Raw genomic sequence first — 21,113 nt, 5'->3', positions numbered from 1 at the left:
AGTTAGCGCCCAGGGGGATTAAAATGAGCTGAAGTGAGGGTGTTTATTAGGATAATAAATGTGAGATTAGAACAACTTGTGCAATTTCACCCACTGCTACAGTATAACACAAGGAAAATGTAAACATTCCAGTATGGCTGGATGTTATTTCATCCACTTCGCGTGAAATCCAGATATGATCACCAGTCTTAAATCTCTACTTAAAAGAACTGTAAATTATTGACAGGGCCTGCTCAGGTCTGGGATTGGGTTCATATAATTTCAATTCCCTCCTGAAAAGGAGGAGGGCGCTTAAAGGGGGAGGGGCGCTAATTACGGCAAATGTGGTAGGTCAGCTTTACTATACATATTGCAAAACTATCTTTTTATTTCCACCAACTAAAATATCTAACATAGATATTTCAAAACAATTTTGCAATACTATTTTTTTTATTTCCACCAACTACAATATCTAACATAGATATTTCAAATCAATTTTGCAAAACTTTTTTTTTATATTCACCCTCTAGGATATCTAACATAGATATTGCAAAACAATTTACCTACAAAATTAAGTTAAAAACTCCACATAATACATGTTTCTCATTTTGAAGTATTTTTATATAGAAGTCCAGTTCAATATTACTTTTCAACGACTTATTTTTTTTTATCATAGTTCAAACTTCACTTCATGGTAAGGATTTCTCCCTGTGTTACTACCATAGGAAGATAACGTTTTTTTCCACGAGAAGATCAAAGAGGAGGTCCAGCGGATTTTTTTTTATTGGAGATGATTTTGTAATTATAGAATCTGTTTCTCTCCAACTTCTTAACCATTTGAAACATCATTGCATAAAATAATACAAAGCTTCACAGTGCCATCGATATCGTCCGTGACGATCCTCCGATCCTTCATGTAAAGAGTTCAAAAAACTTTTCCAGGAACATATTTTAATAAATTCACCGAAAAAAAAACCATCACGTAAGTACTAGCTTTGGCATTCTTACGATAATTATTCGGAATATTTACACGTTTTCTCAGTACGCTCTGTACAGTAAACATAGGTGTCAACCTCTGAAACCTCTAATGAGGAAGATCTCCCTTATGCCACATTTCCAATGAGGGAGAAAGTGTGTGAAACGCGACTGAAACTGCTATGCTCAGTATAACTTTCCCTTTTTATGTATCAAAATAACTCCCAAATAACATTCATTTGATTCAGACACACCAGTTATGGTCATTACACACACCCTGCAGTAACTAGGAGATCATTTGACCACAGGATGTAGATTTTGAGTTGGTGTGAGTTTGGACTTGAGGGAGGGAGTTTTGAGGGAGTCTCTCTCCTAAAGAGGGCGTGTTGACAACTATGAGTAAAATATTTCTAATATGAACACAATAAATTATTATTAACTTTTATTTTTATAATGTTTATGATGTTATAATTTCCCCTGGCTAGAAATTGTCCCATTTCTTTTGATAAATTAGTGATCCAGTTCACTATAAAAATGCTTTACACCACAAGGAAATCCTGTACAGTGAAGCCCTCTTATTACAATATCCTGTTTATCAGAAAGAAACATGACAATAATAGGGGTATTATAAAACATGATCGTATTTTGTATCGCTTTTATTTGCCTGAACTGGGCAGTTACTTTTACAATGTATTTACCAAGTGCAATTCAGCATAAAGGTTAGCAACAGACATTTTCTGAATTTAGGAAAGCAAAAACAAAATGTGTTCACTGTTTTAGTTGAAATAAAAAAGCTCTATATGTATTATACAGTTTCTGAATTCAAACATATATTTACAGAAACTCAGCTCAACTTTTGACCTGCATTTTTTCTTCTCAGGAAATCATTGTCAGTTTATTTGGTAGGCCTTTCATAAATCGTCGTCCCCTATTGTGTCAAATGCATTGTTTTCTATAACACTTTGTCCATTACTCTTGGGCGTCTCCTGGAAAAAAAATTGGATTGAGAAGTTGACTGCTCATGTTAATTTTCTAAGTAAAAAATTGGAGATTCTTTATTTTCCTGGTATTTTTTGGGGAAAAAATAAAAAATGGAACATAGTTACAATCTTGTTGGCTGTTCAGACTTTGAAAAACGATGTCAAGAGTATACCATTTAGTGGAAAACTCTTCTGTGTTTGAAGACTTGCAGCAGTATATCATGATTACACTGCCGCAAATTGAGCTGTAGAGGCGACACAGAGACAGGGTTTAAGAGGAACAATCAACCATTAGCTTTAATTATGTGCCCTTATATTGAATCTGTATGGGATATAAGAGGAAGTATGTTGTGTCAATGTCCCTAAACAAGAGTTATGTGCCCTTAGATCGGCTTTGGAAGGGAAGTCTGTTGTGTCAGTTCACCTAGACCAGAATTATGTGCCCTTAGATTTATAATGGGCTTTGGAAGGGAAGTCAGTTGTGTCAGTTTGCCTAGATCAGAGTTATGTGCCCTTAGATCGGCTTTGGAAGGGAAGTCTGTTGTGTCAGTTCACCTAGACAAGAATTATGTGCCCTTAGATCTAAACAGGCTTTGGAAGGGAAGTCAGTTGTGTCAGTTTGCCTGGATCAGAGTAATGTGCCCTTAGATCTAAACGGGCTTCGGAAGATTAGTCAGTTGTGTCAGTTCGCCTAGATCAGAGTTATGTGCCCTTAGATATAAAAGGGCTTTGGAAGGGAAGTCAGTTGTGTCAGTTTGCCTAGATCAGAGTTATGTGCACTTAGATCTAAACAGGCTTTGGAGGGGAAGTCAGTTGTGTCAGTTCGCCTAGATCAGAGGTATGTGCCCTTAGATCCAACTAGGCTTTGGAAGGGAAGTCGGTTGTGTCAGTTTGCCTAGATCAGAGTTATGTGCCCTTAGATCTAAACAGGCTTTGGAAGGGAAGTCAGTTTGCCTAGATCAGAGTTATGTGCCCTTAGATCTAAACAGGCTTTGGAAGGGAAGTCAGTTGTGTCAGTTCGCCTAGATCAGAGTTATGTGCCCTTAGATCCAACTAGGCTTTGGAAGGGAAGTCAGTTGTGTCAGTTTGCCTAGATCAGAGTTATGTGCCCTTAGATATAAACAGGCTTTGGAATGGAAGTCAGTTGTGTCAGTTTGCCTAGATCAGAGTTATGTGCCTTAAGATCTAAACAGGCTTTGGAAGGGAAGTCAGTTGTGTCAGTTCGCCTAGATCAGAGTTATGTGCCCTTAGATACAAACAGGCTTTGGAAGGGGAGTCAGTTGTGTCAGTTTGCCTAGATCAGAGTTATGTGCACTTAGATCTAAACGGGCTTTGGAAGGGAAGTCAGTTGTGTCAGTTCGCCTAGATCAGAGTTATGTGCCCTTAGATCCAAACAGGCTTTGGAAGGGAAGTCAGTTGTGTCAGTTTGCCTAGATCAGAGTTAAGTGCCCTTTTATCTAGTTATCAGTTCCCCTAGAACAGAGGAAGTCTGTTGTGTCAATTCAGTTAGACAAGAGTTACATGCCCTTAGATCTACAGTTGTATAATTGGGCTTTGGAAGGGAAGTCTGTTGTGTCAATTCAGTAAGGCAAGAGTTATTTGCCCTTAGATCTAAACAGGCTTTTGGAGGAAAGTCTGTTGAGTCAGTTCAGTTAGACCAGAGTATATGTGCCCTTAGATCTAAACGGGCTTTGGAAGGGAAGTCTGTTGTGTCAGTTCCCCTAGACCAGAGTTATGTGCCCTTACCTCTATCGGGCTGGGGAGAGAAGTCTGACGACTGAGAGCTCCAGCATAACTGTCCCCTCTCTGTAGTGGTCGGACAGCTGACACCGTCTTGTTTCTGTCCTGCGGCTGGTAAGCAACAAATTATTTAATCATTTCAACATGAAATCACAATACAACAAAGATTATATTTTCTAAAGTGTAAGCATGAAATTCAACAAACATTACATGCATATTATATAAATATTAGTAACATTTGTGGCATTCATGATATACAATCAAACTATTATAAATTGAACTTCGAAGATTCAAATTTCTCAATATGTCGAACATTCGACAAAGTCTGAATATTTCCCCTTATATAACACTACTGATATTCCACCACATGATATTGTGTAAATCAATTTTTTATGAGTCAATGTTCTCGCTGTTTCAAATTTTAACTAAGGTCCGATTGTTATGAAAACATTGAAAATTACAACTGATAAATTGAAGTAAAACAAATCCCAGCACTAGAACACTGAATTGTCCTGGGGTCATTTTAACATCTAAACATGCAAACTAGTGTATAAATACATGCACATGTAAAATATTTTTCTAATTACTTAAATCCAATATTTATAGAGTCCAAATTATATTTCTTGTTAAGGCCTTATTCAGTACAGTACATACAGGATCTCGAAGATATTCAAAGTTCAACATTCATGAGTCAAAGTCCCGATATTTCTAAGTATTCCAGTTGATTGAAGTTCGAAACACTAAATTTGACTGTACTTCTATTTTGCTCATGACCAAGATATCTTGTACATGTTGACTTACCATAAAGATTAAACAAGAGGCCCAGATGGCCTGTATTGCTCACCTGGATAATGATGTATGGGATAATATTCAACAATAATATATAATACATGTACTGCAACCATTTCAGTCCCTCACAGGGTCCATCTACTCCGCCCGGGGTGGGGGCACACACTCTCTATTTATATCAAATCATTAGTCCCCTTCGCCCAAGGATGTTCCGGGCCAAATTTAGTCAAGTAGCATTTTTAACGTAAAGTTGACGGACAACGATCGCTACAATTTTCCATATATCGGAGTAGTATACTTACTCTTTTGATTTTCTTCCCTTGTTTCTTCCTAATTAATTCATCCACTACTGACTGTAAACACATACTCATCAAAATAGCCTGAAAAAAATAATATTACATTAAATTCTAAAATTTTACATTTTTCAAAAAATATCTTGATACATTGTATTATCATTTCCCCAAAAAATATTTGGCATTGCATGTGAATATTTACGGTATGAATTTTTTCTTTTTTAATTTATTTCAGACAAAAACTTTAAAAATGGACAACCTAGGAAATGTTTAAACATGTATCTTTGCCTGCCATTTTTTACAAAGCAAGTGCTGTTCTGAAATAGGTTAAAGTTATAACTGTTCAATTTTAGCAAACATTAGTGAAAATACACTTTTGGAACATTCTATACCTTATGGCTGAGTGGGTCGAGATTCCAATGAAAATTAAATTTCAAACAAGGTAAGTACTGAATACAATGATTACATCATGGTACACAGTAGGAATAAATTGTATTTCTTTTGACAATTTTTGCAGAATACAGAATCCCACAATACAAAAAATGACAGAAAATATTTCTAATCATGTTACATAACAAGGCATCCCAAGTGATACAAATCCCCTCGCATTTAAAAAAATAGTAAATGTGACCCTGACCTTTAAAACAGTAACCCAAAACAAGAACATGATCAAGGTATTATGGTCATACCAAACACTTGTATCAAATTTCATGAAATCCCGTTGAAGAATGAAGTCGGTAGAGCGATTACAAAGTTTTTCTAAAAATAGTAACAGTGACCTTGACCTTAAACATAGACCCCCGAAACACAGACTTGTTCAAGGCATTGCTATATATACCAAACACTTGTATGAAGTTTCATGAAATTCTTTTCAGTAATGAAGTCGCTAGAGCGATGACAAAGTTTTTTCTAAAAATTGTAACAGTGACCTTGACCTTCAATGTAGAAAAAAATTGAGCATAATTAACCTAACCAACACTATCAGACACAATTCACTATCAATCATCTTAGCTTGGAACAAAGACGACTGCTTACCATATTTATCCGGCAATAAATTAAGGCCAAATTTAAAAAATCCTGAGATTCAACATCACTTACCTACCTATAGTTTTGTGCCTACCCTAAATTTTTTATAGTCATTTAGTGGTATACACTGTTAAAGTCTGAACTCCTGCTCTATATAATTAAGCAGAGTAAAAACATTTTCCAAAATTAAAAAAAATCTAGCTTCCCTGCCTAGCTTCCTACCCTATTTTTTCTGAGGATGAAAGTGGAAACACAAGTAATTTTCTTTTGGCCTAAACTGATGCTGGGTAATAAGCCCACTAAACTTGTTTTAGGAGGCACAGTAGTCTAGTGTTTTGAACAAGATGATTTACTTCACTTGTTCCAGTCTACTCAGCTGTAAATCAGTACGTGGTTGGGCAGTGCTAGAATTATTGAATGCTAGCTGTGAGCGCCAAAAAAAAGGGCAAAGGCCCTATAACCACGGATAATAATTTGTAAACTGCTTTGAGACCAGCTACGAACTAGGTTGTGATAAAGCAGTATATAATTAAGAACCTCAAATTATTGGTATCATTTATTATTTTTATTATTTTTGCAGTTCGCTAGAAATGTTAACAAATACTATTTCATTGTCGTTGTCATAGGCCATCCAGAGATTACAGGTTGACCTCCTGGGCTTATTGCAGAATATATACAGTAACCACTAAGGTAAGACTATACATCATTGCTCATACCTGGTCACTAGTAATGGTTATCCATTTAAGTGAATCCTTAGCCATGAGGTACTCGAAGGCGAGCTCCAACCGTGGACTAGATGGGTTCCTAATTTCCTCTTTACTGTCATTAAGCTGTAGAGCAAAGAATAAAATCACAGTGAATTGAATGTTTTTCATACCTGGGAAAGTAGTGCTGTAGGTGCCAGCAAATTTTAAGGATTAGATGTCAGTAATAGTTTTGTCCAAATTGTATATATCTCCTGAGCTGAAGACTTCAGCAAATAATATTTAACAGAAAGTTTTCGTTACAGTTTAATTTTTGTCCTTTTCGCCCTCTATAATGAGGGCAAATTTATCATTACAGAAAGTATTTGTAAAAAACATATTATACAAAGCAATTAAATGTTAGTGCAAATTTAATATTTGGCGAAAATTGATTTTACTGTGTGAAATGTCTCCGTATACATCAAATTAATTATGTGCATAAGTGATGTAAACCAAAATAACTCGACTTGCTATTAATATACATAATGAAAGTTTGCAATCATTCTGAATATGCAAATCAAGGGATTTGTGGTAGGAAACCATTAAGGCAAATATGAGTTGCTTCCCTTTGACCATCTTGAACAAGAGGCAACAGACATCGAAATGATGTGTGTATTAAATTTGTGGTTTATTATGTAATACGTTTCAATATATTGAACATTGATAGGATGGTTGGTTGTATTGGCGCAGTGGACTTGCCTTTCACCAAGGCGGCCAGAGTTTGATTCCCGATTGGATGTGAAAGGGATGGAGTCCCGACCGGGTACTCTGGTTTCCTCCCTCATAACGCGAACACCCGGGCCAACAAGAGTGATTAATTTAAGTTGAAACAACTTGTTTCATAATTGTTGTGAAATAAATAAAGTTTATATTTATATTGAACATTGATTAACCCGGGTCCTTATTTCTTGATATGCTAAACTTACACAAGTGGTGATCCTCCAGCACCTCTTTCGCGTTATACTAAACTTACACAAGGGGTGATCCTCCAGCACCTCATTCGTGTTATACTAAACTTACACAAGTGGTGATCCTCCAGCACCTCTTTCGCGTTATACTAAACTTATACATGTGGTGATCCTCCAGCACCTCATTTGCGTTATACTAAACTTACACAAGGGGTGAACCTCGAGCACCTCATTCGCGTTATACTAAACTTACACAAGTGGTGATCCTCCAGCACCTCATTCGCGTTATGCGGAAGTTTCCTTCTTTTATCACATTCTACAAAGAAATAATTAACACTTAGTTATAACATTTCTGTGAAAGGATGAATATGTGTCAATCTACAGATTACATTTCCAATTGTGCAATACAGCCAATATACATTATCCCTTTCTGTAATGGTTTTTAGTTTGAAAATCCAATGAAGTTCTTTTTCGTTTAGTTGATTTTGTTGAATGTCTTATCCCATGATCGCAAATTCATGTATCTATGAAATGGCGTTTTGATTTGTGTTTTTAATTTCAAAATCATGAAATAATCTTCGCATTTCAATTAATAAGAATATGTAATGTATGAATGATCTAATTGGAGAAAGCAAAGGCAACCTTGTCTTTGTGCCTTTTGCGACAGCTACACTTTTAGGACAACATTCACCAATTGCTAGGAAATTATAAATCATAGACTACAGATTACCATCAGTGGTCAATTGCACTATAAATAGATAAATTCTCTCTTCGATAAGAAATATCATGTAGTAAAACCTTCTTATACTGCCACCATTTGCCCAGAGAAATTTTGACATTATATAGAAGGGTTGGCAATATATTGAGGGAAACATATAGAAGAATTCTTGAAGAAATGGAGAAAATGTTCCCTTGAAACATGTTGCAGGTAAGCGAGGTGATCATTGTTTTCATAAAAAGACTTCTTCTTAAGAATCAAAAGACCTAAGGGCATTATAGTGAGGTCTTATTGTACAAGGTTCATCTATGTCAATTCTGCAACCCAGGTAGCAAACTGACTAAATATCATAACCCAGGTCTTATAACTCTATATATCATGAAATGATCTTAAGTCTAAATTGTCTTAAGATTTGACTTGACCAATGACCAATCAAAGATAATGTCATAAAATGTGAATGTCATATGTGATTGGCTAAGCATAAACTTAAGTCTAAGATTGTTTCATGATCCCGGGGCGAGATTCCTTATACTCACAGCTACTTCATGCCAGGTGAGCTAAAAATAACGCAAGCAAGACATGTCTACTTTTATTTTACAGTACATATATGTTGTTTTCAATGTGGTCATATGAATTATGTCTGAACTTGGAAACTTACAGGGGCTGTCTGTATCCTGAAGTTCATTTCTCTATTGCCGACGGATACCACAGCTCGTGAGTTTGGAAGAGGGTAGTCCGTCACACAGGGCTTAAACTGTAGGTGACCGTAGTACTTGAGTGTCCTCGCCAGTCGTAAGTACTATAAATAATTCAATATCAACATGACGCTACACACCATTATTTTTTCACTGTACAGTACAATTAATTAAAGTGACGGCACCAAAAGGAACACTTTTCATATGTGTGATCATACTACGATACAGCATTTTATAGAGCAATTCACAATGAATGTTATCTGTTCTTAATCAAAATCAATAAAGTATTCATGAATTTGAGGAACTTTTATCAACCTACCTGATAAAATATTTCAAAAACTCTGGTTCCCCCCCCCCCCCCAGCTTTGTAAACATTGATAATACCTGCCTCAAAACGTGTGTTCCTGATAATTTTTGGCCACTTTTTTTTTAAAATTCAGACTGCCATTTCTTTTTCAGACAAAATAAAATAGATTAGATAATATTCAGATTTTAGAAAGGTATTTACTTTTATGATGAATTCTGGGGAGACTTACCTCCCTTTTTGACCCTTTATTTTGTAGAGAAGATAAATGCTTGAGTTGTTCCTTATTTCCCAGAGTCCAATGTCTCTCTATGTCATTGACTGCCTGGAAAATACATCATCAAAAAAATCAACACTCTTATAGTACAGTGAAACCAGGGTTTAAGGATCCCTGTCCCACTGAAGGTAAATCACTAAAGAACTCTACTGTTGTTCTTTCATATATACATGTACAGTTATCTCCCCTTAGTTCCATTATGGATATAACTATAGCACAAACTCAACACTCTTGTAGTACAGTGAAACCAGGGTTTAAGGATCCCTGTCCCACTGAAGGTAAATCATTAAAGAAGTCTACTGTTGTTCTTTCATATATACAGTTATCTCCCCTTAGTTCCATTTTGGATATAACTATAGCACAAAATCAACACTCTTGTAGTACAGTGAAACCAGGGTTTAAGGATCCCTGTCCCACTGAAGGTAAATCACTAAAAAATTCTACTGTTGTTCTTTCATATATACAGTTATCTCCCCTTAGTTCCATTATGCACAAAATCAACACTCTTGTAGTACAGTGAAACCACTGAGGCTTTATTGATCCCTGTCCCACTTCTAATAAATTAAAACACTAAAGAATCCCACTGTCGTTTTATCGTATATGCAGTTACCTCCCCTTATTTTCGTTTTTGATATAACTGTATCATAATTTACAAGGGTACTGTTGATCGGTAGTTCAGTTGGTTAGAGCGACAGTATAACAATGTGACGTCCAGGGTTAAGAGAATACAGAAAGAAATTCTTAAAATTAAATAGCCCCATATGATCATACAATGGGATAGAGTCAGAGAAATCACTTCTTCAAACCCCGTGGGGAATGCTGGTCATTTCGTGTATCATGGCTGAAACAGTTTAGATGGCGCAGAAATATTCCACAATAAATGAACGCACTTGAATTGATGTACACATATATGTATGCCATTATGCGCACACATGTGTGTCATCAGATATTTCAAAGGAAACGAACAACAAAATACACATTTTACGCAGTTTCTTCTTAATTTTAACATCATTGTACCTGTTAACAATACCTATAAACTTACTTATAATAAACAAATTACAAAAATCCTAAGAATCCCAAGCGGTTTGTCTTTCATTTTCAGAGATCGATTTTCGGAACTTGAACATGTTGTTTTTTTTCAAACAAAAATTGGTGCGCAAAATATTTGAGTAGAAGCTTTTTGAGGGATTTTCAGCCTCAAATAGTACCTGCGCAAATCACATGGGTTTTTCCGATAAACTATGCCGACTTTATAGGCTGAGCAAAAAATGCACAGTTTTGGAGTTTTGTGTCAAATAATATAACAATACATCAGGAAAATGTCCTTCTTTCATGCTTCAACTAAATTCAATACCATATCCTAAAATATACATCTGAATCGTCCTTGTTTTATGCATAAATTATACAAACCAGTGATAGTCAGCATTTTAGTTTCGGTCAGGCACGTCGCAACCCCTCCATATGGACATGCCAAATGGAGCCCTTGATATGCTAGTGTCAAATTTTCCAGAGGTCAGCTTGTTTTCATATCTGAGTCTGTTGTTTTCATTTCAGGTTCAGCTGGTTGAAACGATTGAACTTGATATGCAAAAGCAGTCCAACTTATTTAAATGTTACCTAAGCAGTTAGAACCAAGATTTTGGATAAATTATCTGCTCTGAATTAATGACATTTCAGCTACGATACATACCTGCACATAAAGAAGGTTCATAGAAATTTTGTTTTCTAGAAGGTCATCTTCGTAGGACAAGTCCCAAAAACTGGAAAACAATACATGTGTTTTAACTCTTTCACCCCTGAAATTTGATAATGAACTAGTCCAACCTTTGAATTGGAAGAGTTCAAATGTGTCTTCAGGGATGACTGAGTTAACTAATATTTAATCAATAAATTTCTTTTTTTACCGTATTTATCCTGCAAAAAGCCCAGGGGGCCAACACATAACCTCTTACTGAAAGTAGAGGGATGGGCTTATAACAAATTAATATAGACAAAGCTTTTGTTTGCATTTCTTCCTAACTGCAATATATAATGGTGGGCTTATTACCAAGCATGGGCTTATTGCAAGACAAATACAATAAAACAAATTGGTTTCTAATTGGTTTAAAGCAATTATTGAAAATAACTTGTTTTTATTACAATTAGATTTCTATATTATTATTCCATATAATACATTCTTAATGACTCATCAACATAGAAGATGTCATTAGGGCCAATAAATTGTTCATATAACATGGTAATGGAAATGACATAAAGAAATAAAAGTTAAAGACTTAATGACAACTAAATAAGTAAATTTGTCTCTGTGTAATTACATGTCCTTTGGACAGACCAACAGTTGTTAGGAAGTTTAGAATTGCCGAAATACTACAGTTGAAAAAGAGATTTAAGACTTATTATATAATTACAGAACTTTTGTTGTGTTTTCTGAACGTCAATGCAATCTAGTAACAAGTGTTTTACAGTGAATGACTTGTGACATGCCATAACTTGAGGCTGGTCTTTGTGCTTCAATAAGAATGGGTAATGTATGAATGAACCATCCGGAGACGGGCAAAGACAACCTCTTTTATAATAATAATGTTTATTTCAGGAAATAGATCATAGACATCACATGTAACATGACAGTTGACATACATATTACAGTACATTACTAAAAAATTTAAACAGAATATCACAGGTTTTTGGGGCAGTCCAAGGAGCAGGTGATTGGGGCGTCCCCTTCCTACAAGCTCTCCGGATGCTCAAATATTAATGTAATTCTATAACTAGGATACCACAGAATTTTATAAATATCTGTAGAATATCAAAATAGATTGGTCGGAGTCTGCAATACACTTTGATCATTAATTAAATCTCACCTTTTCCTGAAGACTATTCGATGTGTTCCTGACTTGTTTGCATATTTCAACGAAATGAACGGAGATTCAAATTCTTGTAATTTTCTGACAACTGGAAAACAAAGTTATCAGATTAATTTTTTCAATTAATTCAAGGAAATTTAGTATCTTTTAAAAAACTTTTGTAACACATGCATAAAAACCAATCGGATTAAAACCATATCTTGATCTACGCTCCGTAGCAGAGAACGGAGTGATATGGTTTTAATCAGATTGGCATTAAAACAAAAACAAGAACATTTTTGTTTTGCATTTATTTGACCTTTGACCTATCAGTATACACCTGCTGTGGGTGATGCAAGCTTTATGTGTACGTAAAGTTTTACCAGATATCTTTGTTTTTTTAATGGGTTTAAAGTTACAGACTGGACAAGATCTGGATGAAAAATTTCCACTCAGTATTTGACCTTTGACCTAGAGGTGAAGGTCACAATGACTTAAATACAGTGCAATGCATTCCTTCTGTGGGTGATGCATGTTTATAGATTATACTTCAGGTTTCATGAAGATATCTTCGAAATCTTAAGCTTCAAAACAATAGGGCCCAAGAGAGTTTTAATGAACTTTAACAGAAAATTTGATTGCTCATACCTTGCAATACTTTAATTTTGCTTTTTTCGAAATTATGCAATGTGTCGAATTCATCCTCTGACTTGAAAATTTTCCATCTCATTTTTTAAAAATTTACAATCTAATTTATCAAAAGTTTACAATAAAACATTTACTATCTAATATATCAAAAGTTTACAATCTAATTTACCAAATTTTTACTGTTGAACTTTCCATCCATTCCAGGGTACGCAATAAGGGAAAATATCTATAAACTGAGGGCAAAATCGTCTAAATTGACCTGTTATCAGTACATTACAGACCGAGCTGTAATGACGTAAACCAGACTTACTAGAGTTATCCCCTGCTTCTTCCTTCTGTACGAGGAAAAGACCAAAGTAGTATACACAGTCATCTGGTAGATCTATCTGGGAAGCCACAGCCTGCAACATAATTAAAAAACCTATATACACTTGTATACCAGTTATATACGTATCATTGTATCGCGACTGTACAATGGCAAACCTTCGTCAATTTGCCAATTAAATCCATGTCTGCTAAGTGTACAAATTTTCACATGTAGTTACTATATATTGTATGTTGTGTACCAATACTCTCTGTCATAATAAATTTGCCCTCAATTTAGAGGGTGAAAAAGGCGAAAAATTAAAACTGTAGCGAAAATTTTCCCTCTCTGTATACAGTTTTACCTTTTCGTCAATTTCACTACCAGAACGTTGTATGTTTCCATTTTAAAGACAAGAACAAATAAAACAATTGTTCAGCTTTCGTCATTACCTCTAAAACATCATCTGTCTGGTCAGTTGACTTGATATTGACCGTTATCTTATGACCGTTCATCAAATACACATCTAGTACTACATCTTCCGATGGTTCCTTCTGAGTTTCCTGAAATTACCAATGAGAGGAAATATTTACCGTCAAACCAAAGGAAATATGTAATACTGCACACACAAACAATTGTCAATTTTCAGTGTTTAATGCTGAAGAAAACATTTTCTAAAATTAAATCTACAGTAAAACCTCATTTGACTGCCACGATTTGTTATCAGAGAATTTTTGGCATTATTAAGAGGTTTGGCAATAAATTTTGGGAAATGCATTAAGGAATTATTAAGAAAACAAAAAAAGGGACATTGAAATATGAAAGCGGTAAAAAGAGGTGACAAATGAAACAAGGGGCAGTATATGGAGGTTTTACTGTACAACAATTAGAAACGTTCTTATATATAAAACTTAACATAAATTTTGTAAAGTGGTTTCATTTGTTGGGGGATTTTGTTTTGATAAAGCGTAATTATATATAATGCATGAAAGTTTAAAATAAGGAACAGGTCAAAAGCATCATTATGTTATCTGATCTGAAATGTGTATGAAAGAATGAACCGTCTTATATACTAAGCAGCATTACTTTCTAACTTTACAAGGGCTGTCACAATATTTCGGAAAAACGCAATATCGCAATACACAAGAATATTGTATATATATCACATTGCAATACACAAATGAACTATTGCTGCATCCAATATTTTTCAAAAGCTTACTATTATGTATAATGTATCTGCTTGCTGAGCTAATAACCATAATTATAAACTATCTATTATTACAAGTGGTGGGAACCAGTTGAAATTTGATCATTCATGATTGGTTGAACAAAATTCTTAAATCTGTGTGGTGCATATCATTAAAATGATTCAGTTTGATAACACTCTGCAACACTTCTTTTTAAATTGAGCACCTTCTTCCTATGAAAATATAGCTGGATATGTTTAACTCATTCACCCCTAAAGACACATTTAAATTGAACTCTTCCGATTCAAAAATTGTAATAGTTCATCATGAAATTTCAGGGGTGAATGAGTTAATGGGCTGTGTCGCAATACATTTCGTCTGCACTGCAATTAAAGGTGATACGTACACTTCAGGCATATTTTGACACCCTTAAGTATTTAGTTGCATACCATTTTAAACTACACTCATTGTGTATACCAAATATACTGGGAATCCTTCGTCCAATTAAACTTTGAATCTGCACTAGTAAAATCCATATTTGCCCGGTCTTATTTTCGCCATTTTCATGTGATGACTTTGTATAGTACGCTGTGTACTAATATTTGATATCTTGATAAATTCGCTTTCATCAAAGAGGGCTAAAAAGGCGAAAGTTAAACTGCGGCAAACATATATCCCGTATAAAGTACCCGGTATTTATATAGGATCTTACATGAGTTTCCATCTCATATGAGATTTATGAAACAAGTCTAAGAATTTTTCAATTTAGCAAGCCTCTGGCAAGCTATAATGAAAAACTCTTCATATGAAATGAAAACGAGTGTAAGATCCTTTTATCACATAATCAGGATTTGTGGCATTTATTCGTGTAAAACGACGAATTTCATGCAACCTTGAAATGTAAAAAGCCGCCATTTTGACTCCAGTGCACAAGTCTGTGACGTCATGTACTTGTCCTAGGCGTGACGTCACAATTGAAACTTCTATATTACAACCAATCACAGGGCTGATAGGTCATATAACATGGGTTAATAGGCCAACAAATATGACATGGGTATTATTCACTGGATAACACAGTACATTATGTGATAAAAAAGGTTACCTGTTGTGCACTGAGAAGAAATCCATTAAACACATCACTGTTGGCAATCTTTGGTTCTTGACTTACTACAATTTAAAAATGTATCAACATTTATTCTAATTTATTATCATGAGTACTTTATGAACAAAAGACTGAGATTGATAAGCAAATAATAATATTTATTTCCGAAACATTCTACCTATATATAAGGGCTAAGGGGATATAACAGCTGTGATACTACTAATTATTATAACTTTCATTCATGTATGTATATATATACGTATACCCGCGGGCCAGCTGTATCATAGCTGTGGACTGGGCAATGTATAAAAGAAGCATATATATATACCTCAGAATGAAATTCTACGGGGATTAATGATGAAAATGAGTAACTGCCCAAATGAAGACGTACCACAGCTAAATAAACCCCCCAAGAATATAAGTATAAAACAAGAATTTATATACATTCTTTTACATTCTTATCTTATATACGATAACAATCTCTGGGTCTTGGCTTACTACAATTTAAAAATATATGAACATTTATTCTACTTTAATATCAAATTGAGTGAATTTTACCAGTTTATTATGATCAACTTGGGTATAAATTTATTTAATGCTATACTGAAATGTACCCCAAAGTTTTATATCAATGACAGAATGCAGTTAAATTCTAATGCTCAAAAGGTAAAGATATCAGGAGATAATTAAAACCTGCTGCTTAACAATCGGAATAAAAAAATTGTTACAAAACTGCATCTGAGATGCATAAAAGCACATGTGTACATATAATTACCAATCTGTACAAATTTTTCAAGTAGAAGCCGCCTTTCATCTAGTTTTAGCGGAGACAGTGGGAACAGTTTCTTAGGTGGAAAATGTGGAAGTTGATTAGCGCCAAATTCTTTCTTCAACTGAAAGGTAAAAGAAATATATAATAAATACAAAAACAGTTATATTTTTGAAGTGAGAAATTTTGTTTTTTATTTAAATGAAATGTCTGAGTTTGTATTGTTTAATTTCTTATTCAAAGCCATATTATCATAGAGTGATTTAATTATAAACTGAAACATATAAAGAACATCTTTATTACAGTAATTACATTATATATATATGTGCGCATGTGTAGCGGAACAGGACTGGGTCGACCAGGTAGCTCCATTGGTAGAGCGTCTGTATAAAGTTCAGAGGGTCCCGGATTCGAACCCAAGTCTGGTCATTGCATTTTTCTTTCTCCTGTTACAAAATTGGCGAGCTTGCATTGCCAACCCTTATTTCAGGTACTGGGGGAATATTGATGCTTCGTTAGCAAGGGGATACCCGAACCTGGGTTGAGAATAATGGGTCTTCTGGGGCGAAGACTTAGAAAAAGGAGGGAGAAATGTAGCGAAACTGGACTGGGTCAGGGACCAGGTACATATGTAGCTCAATTGGTAGAGCGTCCATCCAAAGTTTGGAGGGTCCCGAGAAAACTGATCATGAACTTCTTTTAACAAAAGAGTTTTCTCCAATTGCAAACATAAAAAAAATCTCCAAACATATAATTACCGATATATAACTAATTTTCAACTACCTAGTTATAAAGACTTTTCCTATTACATTACTGATAAGGTTTATCAAATAATTCCACAAAATTTCTGATGAGATTAGGCAAAACTGATTCCCTTTTGATGCATAATACAACGTTGGTAGTATATATATTATACACCAATAAATATACAACAATTTTGGGACAATATCGCAGAATTGTTCGCTAAAAAAATCACTGACTTGGCATGGTATCAAAAAGCTATAGTACATGTAATAGCGATTCAACTTTGACAGAAACCATCGTGTTAATCTAACATTGTGTATATTGATATTGATAAGGCCTGCACTACAGCAGCGAGTCGTATCACTTTCAGAAATTATGCAAAACTGATAAAGTTAATTATAGAACCTACATTTGTAAGTCAAAAGAGATAAAGGGTAAAAGTATATACCAGTATGTATACTATTAAAGACACGCTGGCATGATCTTGAGAAGGTCAATATATATATATAAGGCATATTTACATTCATGCATGTACATGTAATATTCATGATTACATATTGGCATATTTCATGATCACTAAAATGCAATTATGAATTAGCATTGATTCATAATATTTTTGGAGGGTCCCTTGTTTGAACCCTGATCTGGCTGTAGCATTTTTCCTGTTACAGTTTTTTTCCTGATTCTAATTAATTTTGATTACCTTTTCACTATTTCCTTTATCACTCAATCTTAAGTAAATAATTGACAATTTAACCAAAACGCAGAAACTAAGCTAAGGTTTAAGTTTTATCTCAATCCTTAGTAACTAATTTGAAATTGACATAAAGAACTGAAAATAAATGTGTATTAAGTTTATCTATACATATGTCTACCCAAAAATGTTGAGACATTCAGTTAAGGGGAGACAATGCAATAACACCATCACCTTTCAGGGGGGTCCATTAGAGTACATGTACTAGGTTAATTAACTCATTCATCCCCTGGAGACACATTTGAACTCTAAAATTCAAAGGCTGGTCAATATCTCATTTTGAAATTTCAGGGGCGAATGAGTTAATGTTGCAGGGCTTTCAGTTGAATCTTGACATTCAGCAATTTATATATATAATAATAATAATATACAACATTTATATAGCGCCCTATATAATTTGTAAAATTACTCTAAGGCGCTTTACAACATATGGATAATAGTAATTGTTATAATTGTGAAAACAAACAACAAAGGCTTGCAATCACTTTCATAAATAGTTTCAGATGACAATTTTTTCCCCCCTTAAATTTGGATGGTCAAAACACATGTCAAATATAAATGAACTTAATTTCAAACCCAAGAGTCAAAGCTCGTTTGAAGAGTAAAAAAGATATTCTCAAGAGTTTACTGAAAGCAATGTAGGCTATATTTTGAATAATTCTGAGTAAATTCAGCTATATTTTCATAATAAATTTGGAAAAGGTTCACTAAAGTCTAGCACTGAAAGTCTACCAGCCCTGCATGGACGTTGGGTTATTGGATTGTATTACAGCATCCTATATATCAAAGGATGTCAGGTTACAACTCACGGTGACTGTTTAGGTTCAAATTTATCTAATTATGACAACTGAGTAGAAAATGAAAGATAAGTTGAAAATTATTTTATTTTGGTATATTTTAGGTTCATGAAAAAAAGGGAAAATAAAAGTACACAGATTTCTATACTGTCTTCAAAAAATTAAATAAACTAATTACTGTTCTCTATTGGTATACTCTGTTGGCGCCTGGTGGTGAGAAATACACTACTGGTAATTTGCAATTATTAGTTTGTACCTCAAAATTTCAGATTTTAGGCGTGCCAGATTTGTTTTTTGTTTTTAACTGAATGGGATGTAAAAAAAAAAGGCCATCTTTACATGTATATATACTGCTTAAGCTTTCCATTTCCTACCCTTTCATCGGCAGAACTTAAGCCAAGACAACAACATTATATTATTTATTTGGGGATGGGAGGCTGAGTTCAATTTGCTAATAACTCAATTATTCACCAGAAAATAAAAATTAAAGAAGAGATGGGGTGAGGATGGTGGCAATACCCAAGTCAGGGCCTATCAGTGGTAAAAAAACATGGTACTCACTTGCTCATGAAATGTGTGGAGCACGCTGTAGCGAACAGAACAGTGGAACATTCCATTGATATGAATGTTGAATGTCTGAAATACAATTCTAGGTCATTAAAACAAAAGTTATTCAAAATTTATATATAACCAACAAACAAAACATTTGTATTTGTGGCAAATATGATATCGAAAATATGATTCAAATCCAGTTGGCCATTATAAACACCCAAACAATTAAACTAGTGACGCCCCATATGAATCCATCCAAGAACACTTTTACTTTTTTCATAACTGTTGTAAAATAAATTAAGTTTATTTATAACGCTTCCACCAGTTTCTCCATAACGAGATTTTGGATTGCCATTTATTTCTTAATTACCAAACTTAATAACCGATTAATAAATGTAAAGCTGAAGGCCACAACTGAAGCTAAGATTTAGCAGCGGAACTTGACTGGGTCAAACATTGACGACCATGATGTTAGGTTAATTGGTAGATTGTCTGACTAGAGTTTGGGAGGACCTGGGTTCAAATCCCAGTGAGACTTCGTGTTTCACACTAGAGGGAATTTCCCTTTCGTTCAATCAGTAAAGCTCTCTTTCCTGTTACATCGAATGTCATTTGTTTGCATGTGCAATTAGACGTTATTGTCTATGATGTTACAAATATATACACTCTGCACTCATGTTAACAAAGTCATAACAAAATAATTTAAAGCGACATTGGTATTATGCGCAGTTACCTAGTAGGATCTGCATGCATGTGTAAATAAAATGAAAATTAGTCTGTCACAGCTGATCTTTGACATAAAAAGTTTTCTATATATGTCCAACAGTGTTTTTACCGTGTAGCTCGTGCCATTAGCATCCTGTTGTTCCTGGGTCTCTGGTATTGAGAAATGCATCTTTGTATTTTAAGTCAGGAAAAGCGTAAGACCAAAATAATCAATTCGAGTGATTTGACAAGCAGTGGGAACACTCCCCTTCCGCCATGTTTCCCAGTCTTATCACGTGACTTTTAGTTTGGTTCGTAATGTTAACACGATTAAGCTTTAAATAGTAAAAGATATCGTGGAACAATTGTTAAAATAACCAAAGTTTATCAAATGATCATCTGACTTCCATAAAAACTGCACAAAACAACTAAAAACGGCAGCAGGTGGTTTGTTTTCATTTTACCGGAAATACAAAACCGGAAGTTTCTGTATAACGCTTGCGCAGTAAAGCGGAAAACACGTTTAAGAGCCGGTATTGGATAGACTGTGCGGTAGCTAGTAAATTCACTCATAAAAGGAAACAAGATGCCACCAGTACCAGTTGCTACAGAGAGTGGAAAGACTGGTGTAAATGCCGTCCTTCTTGGACCTCCCGGTTCTGGGAAAGGCACACAGGTAAACGTCGTAGATAGCATGACGTGTCAGCTTGACTTTCACTTTAACATTGAGACGTGCATGTGCTTGTGAACTGATCTGATATCTGTTGAATTGACAGACCATGACCTATGAGCTAATTTGGATATTATTTATACATTTGTCATATTAAATACGTTTTGTTATGCACTTTGCATTATTTGCTTGCATTCCTTCTGCTTATGTTCTAGGAACATGTATGATGAATTAGGGCACGGCGTAACTGTTACAGTGCGAAGTTTAAAGTGATAATGTAACTGCATGTTAGGTCAATAACTGGAGCAGGCACAGGTGTATATACACTGAGCTCTTATCATATTTCTTTTTACAAAATGACCTTAAGGTATTTCATACAGGCTCATGTCAGTGTATATAGTATGAGATTGGCTCATAATTTTTCCTCAAAATGATAACAAGAGGCCCAAGGGCCTTAGCGGTCACCTGAGTTATATCATAGGTACTGGTAGCTTTATTTTATTGTTTAGATGTGATGTGGAAATCAGCATGTAAACTAAGTGAAATACAATACTTGTCATGTCATCAAAGGATAAGAATTTGAAAATATTGGTAAATGTTCCCTTTGGGGC

General features: G+C 34.7%; 2 protein-coding genes across 3 annotated transcripts in view; one reads left to right on the top strand and one right to left on the bottom strand.

Moving 5' to 3' along the window:
- Positions 1-1,221: 1,221 nt before the first annotated feature.
- On the bottom strand, positions 1,222-20,299 carry LOC110448760 (sorting nexin-17-like). The gene is made up of 15 exons (XM_021495179.1): positions 19,963-20,299; positions 19,137-19,211; positions 16,287-16,404; positions 15,512-15,576; positions 13,675-13,785; positions 13,229-13,319; positions 12,289-12,379; positions 11,118-11,187; positions 9,383-9,475; positions 8,810-8,950; positions 7,687-7,749; positions 6,499-6,612; positions 4,766-4,843; positions 3,681-3,785; positions 1,222-1,940 (listed from the first exon to the last, which is right to left on the bottom strand). Exons 1-15 carry the CDS (start codon positions 20,020-20,022, stop codon positions 1,866-1,868), a joined length of 1,350 nt encoding a protein of 449 aa, XP_021350854.1. The 5' UTR covers positions 20,023-20,299; the 3' UTR covers positions 1,222-1,865.
- Positions 20,300-20,327: 28 nt separating this feature from the next.
- Positions 20,328-21,113, top strand: part of LOC110448761 (adenylate kinase 2, mitochondrial-like) — a 10,185-nt gene continuing 9,399 nt past the window's right edge. Inside the window, exon 1 of one of the 2 annotated variants that reach the window (XM_021495180.1) lies at positions 20,328-20,508. In XM_021495180.1, coding sequence (XP_021350855.1) covers positions 20,419-20,508 — 90 coding nt within the window. In that variant the 5' untranslated portion in view covers positions 20,328-20,418. The remainder of the gene's footprint in view (positions 20,509-21,113) is intronic. The other variant, XM_021495181.1, reaches the window with a different exon arrangement.

This window comes from Mizuhopecten yessoensis, unplaced genomic scaffold, assembly GCF_002113885.1.
Source record: "Mizuhopecten yessoensis strain PY_sf001 unplaced genomic scaffold, ASM211388v2 scaffold4259, whole genome shotgun sequence".
Lineage (NCBI taxonomy): Eukaryota > Metazoa > Mollusca > Bivalvia > Pectinida > Pectinidae > Mizuhopecten > Mizuhopecten yessoensis.
This window is presented reverse-complemented; position numbering and strand designations above follow the sequence as displayed.

Coding starts and splice junctions, on each gene's coding strand:
- LOC110448760 (XM_021495179.1), bottom strand. CDS start 20,022: ATGCATTTCTCAATACCAGAGACCCAGGAACAACAGGATGCTAATGGC. Junction 19,212..19,962: donor CTAATGGCACGAGCTACACG/GTAAAAACACTG, acceptor ATTGTATTTCAG/ACATTCAACATTCATATCAA. Junction 15,577..16,286: donor TGAAAAATTTGTACAGATTG/GTAATTATATGT, acceptor TTTAAATTGTAG/TAAGTCAAGAACCAAAGATT.